The sequence below is a fragment of the Salvelinus sp. IW2-2015 genome, linkage group LG28, assembly GCF_002910315.2.
Source record: "Salvelinus sp. IW2-2015 linkage group LG28, ASM291031v2, whole genome shotgun sequence".
NCBI lineage: Eukaryota > Metazoa > Chordata > Actinopteri > Salmoniformes > Salmonidae > Salvelinus > Salvelinus sp. IW2-2015.
Window position 1 is genome coordinate 26,676,238 of NC_036868.1, and position 10,144 is coordinate 26,686,381.

The 10,144-nt window shown below is 44.8% G+C and overlaps 1 protein-coding gene across 1 annotated transcript in view; it reads right to left on the bottom strand.

The window, feature by feature from the left end:
- LOC111954482 (1-phosphatidylinositol 4,5-bisphosphate phosphodiesterase beta-1) overlaps window positions 1-10,144 on the bottom strand; it is a 110,316-nt gene that overhangs the window by 17,687 nt on the left and 82,485 nt on the right. The window contains 8 exon segments of the mRNA XM_070435850.1: window positions 2,706-2,792; window positions 6,612-6,669; window positions 7,000-7,089; window positions 7,236-7,312; window positions 7,788-7,956; window positions 8,280-8,499; window positions 8,836-8,889; window positions 9,018-9,150. Of these exon segments, the coding sequence (XP_070291951.1) occupies window positions 2,706-2,792; window positions 6,612-6,669; window positions 7,000-7,089; window positions 7,236-7,312; window positions 7,788-7,956; window positions 8,280-8,499; window positions 8,836-8,889; window positions 9,018-9,150 (888 nt within the window).

Consider the following 10,144-nt stretch of genomic DNA (forward strand, 5'->3'; position numbering starts at 1 on the left):
GATTATCTGGTCTAATGAAACCAAGATTGAACTCTTTGGCCTGAATGCCAAGCGCCACATCTGAAGGAAACCTGGCACCATCCCTACGGTGAAGTATGGTGGTGGCAGCATCATGCTGTGGGGATGGTTTTCAGCAGCAGGGACTGAGAGACTAGTCAGGATCGAGGGAAAGATGAACGGAGAAAAGTACGGAGAGATCATTGATGAAAACCTAGTCCGGAGCGCTCAGGACCTCAGACTGGGGTGAAGGGTCACCTAACAGGACAACGACCCTAAGCACACAAGTCTTTGAATGTCCTTGAGTGGCCCAGCTAGTGCCCCAGACTTGAACCCGATTGAACATCTCTGGAGAGACCTGAAAATAGCTGTGCAGCAACGCTCCCCATCCAACCTGACAAAGCTTGAGAGGATCTGCAGAGAAGAATGGGAGAAACTCCAGAAATACAGGTGTGACAAGCTTGTAGCATCATACCCAAGAAGACTCAAGGCTGTAATCACTGCCAAAGGTGCTTCAACAAAGTACTGAGGAAAGGGTCTGAATAGTTATGTAAATGTGATATTTCAGTTTTTGCATTGTCATTATCGGGTATTGTGTGTCGATCGATGAGGGGAAAACACGATTTAATCAATTTTAGAATAAGGCTGTAACGTAGGGACGGGCGATATGGCAAATAAATTATCACGATATCTATATATTTTTTCAATCGATACCGATAATTATCACGATATTAATCAAATAATGTTTAAAAAGTGCATATCTGCTTCAAACTCACGAATGCCTGAACAAACCGTGGTTAGAGACAGGTAGCCTAGTGGTTAGAGCGTTGGTCCAGTAACTGAAAGGTTGCGAGATCGAATCCCCGAGCTGACAAGGTAAAAATCTGTCGTTCTGCCCCTGAACAAGGCAGTTAACCCGCTGTTCCCCGATTGCCGTCATCATAAAAACAAGAAGTTCTTCTTAACTGACTTGCCTGGTTAAATAAAGGTTACATTTTTTATAATTATGCAAGCTGCACATAAAATTATACTTGAAGGAGAATTGTTCCATATTTGTGGCCAGGGAGCACGTACCTGGTGTCAATTCAATTGATAAGCCTCTTGAAACCTTCCTTTTCGACTGTGCTAATGTCCTTAGCAATGCATAATAGCATTTGTGATGTCTTTGTGTTTTCAATGTTTGCTTGTAGGACATAAACGCTGTCCGTGTTGACTGCTTCAGGCAAACATCCCTAGATTGGCTGGTGTTTGAGGGGCGTTTATCAATACCGTGGCGCAAACTCAAACTTCCTGCATGTTCCAAAGAGTGATTTAGCTACAGATGTTGAAAAAGGTTTGTCATATTACCACCCACCTGTCTACGGCACAATTTGCACCGAACATTGCTCTCCTCTTTGTCGGACTTCAAAAAGCCAAACCACTTCCAAATTACTGAAACAGTTTAACCCTTTTTATCAATCATTTCTTCGTTGGAAGCTGCTCCTTCTCCATGGCTATCACCGCCACTGTTTTCGCCGACATCACTCATTTTTCGTGGTTAATTGTGGCTACTCCATCACTCGAGGTGCTAAGTGGTTTTTAGTGGGCGTCTACCTCTCCACGTGTACGTTGTCACTTCTCTGCACGTTCCTGCTGCGTCACAGAGGTGAAATGGAACTGCTGTACCTAATTATTCTACATCGACGTTATCGAAAATGAATCGAAACGTTTTTATATCGTTATCGAGGGAAGTAATTACCTCGATAATTATCGCTATTATCGCCCAGCCCTACAGTAACGTGACAAAATGTGTCACGTTACTGTAGTCAAAGAGGTTTGAATACTTTCTGAATGCACTGTACTCGGCTAATTCTCTTATAGACATCGCCAATTCATTAGGTACTGGACAAAAAGTGTACTTTCTATTCTACATACAATAACAAGGTTAAAAATGAGTTGTTACAACAAAAACACGCAGCAATACAACCGTAGCCATAGAGCAGAGTATTCAGAGGGAATGTGCCTGAAAATAGTCAGTTGTCCCAGACACCCAAACACAGAGCAGAACACTGAGAGTGGGGAAGAGGGGTAAGAAACTAGGCCATGGAAATGGAGTTTGGAGATCCAGCTACGTGTACATAGCAGACAGAGGAGACATGATAGAGGAGAGGCGAGGGGGCGAAGAGGAAAGGAAAGAATGAACCGTCTGACAAGGGCAAAGAGTATTTGGGAGTGTTAGGTCGAGCTTGGCCTTAAGAGTGCGGTTGACCATCAGGGTTATTGTTAAAGAAAGGCAGAGTCGGAAGCAAGGTGCACATCCACTTGTTATCATTCTCCAGCGTTTGCCTTCTTATTCAAACCGTATAAATTATTTCATGTTACAGCTTTTTGTTATACATGCTTTAAGTATCGAAGCTGTATTAATGCACACTCAGACGCAGAATGTCTTACCCTGGTCCTCTGTAGTACCTCCTTCCTACAATCACAGTAACAATGGACATGATGGAAATGATTAACCAATGGACCCTTTATGGGATGAAAATATGTCTTTGTCCCAAATGTCTCCCTGTTCCCTATATAGTGCATCACTTTTGACTCGTGGTCAAAAGGAGTGCACTGTAAAGGGATTAGAGTGACATGTGGAACGCATCCTATACCTGACCATGAATGATTGGTTCGAAAGCAACTTCATCCCACAGTTCTGTATTTGAGGGCAAACGTGTCCATACCTTAGGTTTCTCGTCCACAATCTGCTGTCTGATGTCGTTCTGCTTCTCCAGTAGTCTCTCCATTCTCTTACTCTGAGCATCCTCCAACTACACACAGGCAAACACAGGGGTAGGCGAGAGTAAGGTGTAGCCACTACGCAATACATACCGTATAACAAACACAAACAAATCCACAGGCACGGACGGACACACACAAAGATGGCGGAGGGCGCGTGTCTTGCCAGTTCCTGCTTGACTTTTTTTTAAATGGCTATTTTTGCATTAATTCTTACTTTGTTCGCTCAGAATGTCTGTGCGATAATATCCTACAACCGACAAACACTTATGGATCATGAATCGGAAGCTACACACATCTCTCGGCCTCCCAGATCTGGAATACTACATTGGCACCTTTGTTCCTGGCACAGCGGGCTTACCTGTTGCTCCTGGCCGAGATGACCAAAGGCAACGCTGGCGATGAAGAACAGAAAGGAAAGGGGGACTCCAAGCTAGGCTGAAAAGACGGGCTACACGGCCTCCACTTCCTTGATGGCTAATGTCCAATCGCCTGAAAATACATTTGTGAACTCAGAGCAAGGCTTCAATCGCAGAGGGGCGTCAAGGAATGCTGCGTCTGTTTTTAAAGAGACATGACTTACGGTCAATTAACTCGACTCTGCTATTCAACCAGATGGCTTTTCCATTTCCCTTATCGATCAAATGGCGGCTTCTGTTAAGAGTAGGGGGGAGGGGTATGCTTCCTCATCAACAATTCCTGGTGTACTGAAGTTGAAAACATCCCGAGCTCCTGTTCACCCGACCTGGAGTTTCTGAAGCTAAAATGCCGACCCCACTATATGTCAAGAGAATTCACGTGTTATTGTCACAGCTGTGTATATACAGTGAAACCACAAGCAAACATCAAGGTGGCACTCATCCAACTGCACAAGAACATTAGCCAGCAAGAAACCTCTCACCGGAAAGCAGTCTTTATTGTCACGGGAGATTTTAACCAAGCAAGATTGAAACAAATTCTTCCAAATGATCACCAACATGTTTGACCCCATGCATCCTGCATCCCCTCTGTGCTGGACCATGTGTACACAAACATCAGTTATGCGTACAAAGCCCCCCCCACTTCGTCTCTCTGTTCCTACTCCACATCTACAAGCTGCAACTGAAGAGGGAGCCACCAACAGAGAACAGTGAGGCGCTGCGCTCAATGTTGCATGACTCTTTTGAGAATACTGATTGGAATATGTTCAAAGATTCATCCACCCTGGACTCATCGATCAACACTGAGGAATATACACTGAGTTGTACCAAAAAATGACGAACACCTGCTCTTTCCATGACATAGACTGCCCAGGTGAATCCAGGTGAAAGTGTAGATGGGGAGGAGACAGGTTAAATAATTATTTTTAAGCCTTGAGATAATAGAGACATGGATTGTGTATGTGTGCCATTCACAGGGTGAATGGGAAAGAGAAAAAATGTAAGTGCCTTTGAACCGGATATGGTAGTAGGTGACAGGCGCACTGGTATGAGTGTGTCAAGAACTGCAAAAGCTGCTGGGTTTTTCACGCTCAACAGTTTTCTGTGTGTATCAAGAATGGTCCACTACCCAAAGGACATCCAGCAAACTTGACACAACTGTGGGAAGCATTGGAGTCAACATGGGCCAGCATCCCTGTGGAATGCCTTCAACACCTTGTAGAGTCCATGCCCTGATGAATTGAGGCTGTTCTGAGGGCAAAAGGAGGTGCAACTCAATATTATGAAGGTGTTCCTAATGTTTTGTACACTCAGTGTACATCATCCTGTCACAGACGTCATTAGGAAATGTGTTGATGATGTTCTACCCACAATAACAATCCAGACATACCCCAACCAAAAACCCTGGATGAACGGAGAAATCCGTACCATGCTGAGAGCCTGTACTGCAGCATTCAAGGATTGGCAACAATCTCCACAGCCTGTTGTCTAACCTAAAATAACCTACGATTACAACAATAAACAGTCGCTGTGACTCTAACACAGGTACGCCCCTGGGGTGTGTCCTCAGCCCTCTGCGGCGTGGCTTTGCATGACACCAACTCCATCAAGTTTACTGACAATACCATAGTTGTAGGCCTGATAACCAACAAGGACGAGTCAGCCTATAGGGAGGAGGTAAGTGAACTGGCATTGTGGTGCCAGGACAACAACCTTTCCCTTATCAGCAAAACAAAAGAGTTGATTGTTGACTTCAAGAAGCAGAGGAGGGAACCCCCCCCCCCCCCCACCGATCCACATCAACGGGACTGCAGTAGAGAGAGTCAGCAGTTTTAGGTTCTTCAGCGTCCAGATCACAAAGGTCGTGACATGGACCAACAATACCACCAATCTTGTAAAGAGGGTGCAACAGCGCCTCAACTTCCTAAGGCGGCTGAAGAAATTTGGCATGCCACCCCTGGTCCTCTCCAAATGCTACCGCTGCATCATCGAGAGCATCCTGACCGGTTGCATCACGGCCTGGTATGGACATTTTTCTGCCCACGACCACAAGGCCTTTCAGCGGCTGGTGAAGACGGCGCAGTACATCACTAGGACTGTGTTTCCATCCGTCCAGGACGTCTAATTGAAACGTGACTGAGGAAGTACTGCAGCATCATCAAGGACCCCACACACCCCAGCCACGAGCGGTTCACTGCCTTACCGTCGGGCAGACGGTATCGGAGCATGAGGTCTGATACCAACAGGCTCAGAGACAGTTTCATATCTACAAGCCATCAGACTGCTGAACACTTGAACTGGACTGACCACCTGTTCTGATTCTCCGCACCTTAGCACACATGCACTCACTCACTCACGCACACACACACACATGCTACACACACCTCACAACTGATGCTACCAGACCCTTCCGTGATACATGTGTAAATATTGTATTATAAATTGTACCTTCCTGTATTATACTAAAATGTTTATTCGATTCTACTTATATTTTATTATTAGTTGTGCTTGCAAAGCACAACTGTAGATTAAATGATCTCCCAATGCATTTCAATGTCAAAAGAAGGACCATAGACCTTAGCTGTAAAAAAAATCTAAAATAATCACCAAACCAACGTTGAGGTGTTCAGACTGGCCCAACTTAGATTTCTTGTCAAAGGATATTTGATACTATGTATACTTTTGGAACTATAACCATTTAAAATGTGCGTAAATTAACATGGACTTGAATGAGAACCATAGGAATACAGTGGTTACATATTAAAAATGGTCCTGCTCCTTGGTTAATTAAGCTACAAGACCAACTTTAAAACATTCAGGCTATCTGAACTTCAAATTCTCTGAAACCTTTTGAAAACTATAAACACCCCACCTGGGTCCCAAGTTGCGCAGCGGTCTAAGGCACGGCATCATCACAGCCTGGGGTTCGATCTCCCCATCCCCCCCCAAAAAAATATTTGAATGAGCATAAATTAGCATAAAATAACTCACCAAAACTAACTCTTGAACCATTCAAGCTAGAGACACATGTTTTTGCTATCCTATCTTCAGATTTAAAAAAAACTTGTATCAACTATAACTATATAAATTAGCATAAATTAACTCACCAACAGTAACCCTTGAACCGTTCAAGCTAGAGACACCAAACCAACTGTTACATGTTCGGGCTATCCTATCTAATCAATCAATACATTTTTACATCTACCTACTTTGCCAACTATAACCAGTCATTACCATTACTACTGTAGTCACTACCATGGCAATAACTTATTTTCTTCAGGAAAACCAAATTTTCTTCAGGAAAACATACTTTTCTAGTTTCTTATTGTTGCGAATGAACCTGCAAGTAAGAATTTTGTTGGACGTGTATCCTGTACATACAACTAATACAACTTGAAACACACACACACACACACAAACACACAAACTTACCCGTTTGATATACTGCACCACCTCATTGACAAACGACCTGTTGATTTCCAGCTTCTCCCTGTGAACAACGAGAGGCGTCAGCTCTTACATCCACCTTAACATTCCTCAAATCTAACCTAAAGATGACTTTAACAATCAACAATCCTAACATTCCTGGTTCCAATCTAACTCAAAGGACCGTACATAAAAGTCGGTAAGTCTGCCTGATGACCTGTGACACTTTCTAGCGTCAAGTCTTTCTGTCAAAATAACGGCATCGTCTGATTATATTGCGTGTGTGCGTCGATCAGTCAGATGAAGCGTGAACCTTCGTCGCCATCTGGTGGCCGTGTGCATATACAGATAAACACACCTCCTCCTCAACCCCATCTGAACCCCATCTGCTTACTCCTCTGTCACATTCTTGTTGTTGGCCTTCGCTTCATTAATCTTCTCCTGTCTTTTCTTGTCCATCTTCTTCTTCAGGTCTTTCTTTTCCCTGTGGAGAAGGAAAGTGACACAATTGCCCCATGAACTACTTGCATGTAGTCGATGTGCCCTTGAGCAAGGCACTTCACCCTAATTGCTCCTGTAAGTCGCTCTGGATAAAAGTAAGTGTGTGTGTGTGTGTGTGTGCGTGCTCACTTGTCACAGATGTCTCGGATCTTCCTCAACTGGGCACTCTGACATTCCTCCGCTATGGTTGTCAACTTCTCCACCAGCTGGAGACACACAGAGACAAATACCACTGGTTATCCTACAGTTTGTCTGCCTCATAAGGTGACTTGTGGTTTCGGTTTAACTCAGGCATGATCTGTCGACTTTGGAGAATAGAATTGGCCCAGTCAGTATTGTTCTCTTCTGCATGGATAAACCCTGACACCTCATCCATAAAAAAACCTGTACACAGAACCGTGACTACACTCAGCATTTTCCCATCTACCATAGCAGTGGAGGAGCACTGGGACATCTTCACACTGATCTAAGGTCAGCAAAGCAGAGTGAGTAATAAAACCCAGAGGGATCCCGGTCATTAAACACAAGCCGAGGCTTAGCATTGTACTGAGTTGAGTGTTACTGCATTTGATGCTGATTCGACGCCAATAAAAAGTGTACACTGAAATGAGTTCGTGTGCTCTCGTCCTCTAGTATCACTCTGCTTGAGGATAGGGATTAGGTGTGGGTGTGTGTGTGTACCATTTTGATGTGTTCTTTCTTCTGGTACTTCTCGCTGTAATACTGCTCCTGTCTCAGTGCGAGTAGCTGTTGTTGCTGCTGCTCCTTGAGCTCGGACAGTCTCTGACTGGACTCCTGGTCCAACACACACAGCTCCTGCTCCAGGGACGACAGACACTGCTCCGACCTACTACACACACAAATACAGCAGACACTGAGGTTAACACACACATGGAGGTAGGTAAGTGCCAACAAACACAAACACGCGCGCGTGCTCAGTACACACACACACACACACACACACACACACACACACACACACACACACACACACACACACACACACACACACACACACACAGTTATCTGTGGAAGGCCACTGAGCACCCACATGGAAGCGGGAAAACATGACCGGAGAGCGAGAGACATAGAGGCCGACACACAGTGAGCGAAACAGAGGGATACAGGAAGAAGGGCAGGGAGGAGGAGTAGGAGGAGAAGAGGGCTACCTACCTTTTCTTACCGTCTCGTTTGTGGCTCTTCTGCAGCGCGGCGCGCCTGCGCTGGTGCTGGTTCTGCAGCTCTGCAGCCCTGGCCGTGTGCTCCTTGATCAGCTCGCCGGTCTTACGGTGGTGCTTCCTGACCAACTCCTTCATCTCTTTATACTGCTTCCTCTGCTCCCTCACAAAGCCCTTCTGCTGCTTCAGCTCCTCCAGCGTCTGGGCCTCCATCTCTGGAGGAAGGAGGGAGGAAGGAGGGAGGGTAGAGGGATGGAAAAGAGAACGGTATGGAGGGAGGGAGGGGGAGGACAGGGGGGTTTGACTTTCTACCTGTATTTGTTCCGCTCCTTTACAGATAGTGTTCATGCAATCTGTTCACATGTATAGATCGAGGGTAGCCGGGCAGGTAGTCTACTGGTTAGAGAGTTGAGCCAGCAACCGGAGGGTTGCCAGTTCGAATCCTGGGTCTGATGGGCAACAAATCTGTCGGGAAGTGTCAATTGACGCATAAAGTCATCTTAATACGAGAACACAATATGTTACGGTTTGGAGTCCTACTCCAGTCTTACCTGTAAGAACACTCTGGATTACATCCTCAGTCTTCACTGCTGGTTTCACTGAACCTGATGCACAATATATACACTTGTTAGTGAGGGTTTTGCCAGATCAAGTGGGTTGTAAATGACAAATTCAAGTTTACTGGTTGCCATATTGGAGTCACTGTAAGTTCAAGTGGAGATTTGACCTGTACCTGTGGGCTGTTGCTGGTGGCTAACAAGGCTGGGGGGTTTGGGGGAGATGATGGGGGCGTGGTTGACCCCGTTCTCTGCGGGCACGGTCACCCGGGGGTCGGGCTCCATGGGGTCATCACCACCTGCATCCACCTGCCAGTCAAATACATTGACAATGATACTGACACATTGCATTTATGAGGCACTTTTCCCTGGGTCTCAAAGTATTTTATTAGGTCCACGCTACTTTTCACTGGGTCTCAAAGCATTTTATCAGGTCCACACTACTTTTCACTGGATCTCAAAGCATTTTATCAGGTCCACACTACTTTTCACTGGATCTCAAAGCATTTTATCAAGTAAAACACTACTTTTCACTGGATCTCAAAGCATTTTATCAGGTCCACGCTACTTTTCACTGGCCTCAGTAGGAGATCAAGTAAAACACTACTTTTCACTGGATCTCAAGCAATTTTATCAGGTCCACACGCTACTTTTCACCTGGTCTCAAAGCATTTTATCAAGTAAACACTACTTTTCACTGGATCTCAAACATTTTATCAGGTCAACGCTACTTTTCACTGGGTCTAAAAGCATTTTTATCAAGTAACCCCTACTTTTCACTGGTCTCAAAGTATTCATCAGGTCCACGCTACTTTTCACTGGGTCTCAAAGCATTTTATCAGGCCACAAACTACTTTTCACTGGATCTCAAAGCATTTTTATCAGGTCCACACTACTTTTCACTGGGTCTCAAAGCATTTTATCAAGTAACACACTACTTTTCACTGGATCTCAAAGCATTTTATCAGGTCACGCTACTTTTCACTGGGTCTCAAAGCATTTTATCAGTAAAACACTACACTTTTCACTGGATCTCAAAGCATTTTATCAGTCCACTACTTTCACTGGTCTCAAAGCATTTTATCAGTAAACACTACTTTTCACTGGATCTCAAAGCATTTTATCAGGTCCACGCTACTTTTCACTGGGTTCTCAACCAGCAATTTTTCCAAGTAAAACACTACTTTTCACTGGATCTCAAAGCATTTTATCAGGTCCGCTACTTTCACTGGATCTCAAAGCATTTTATCAGGTCCACTGCCTACTCTTTTCATGGATCTCAAAGCATTTTAATCAGGTCACA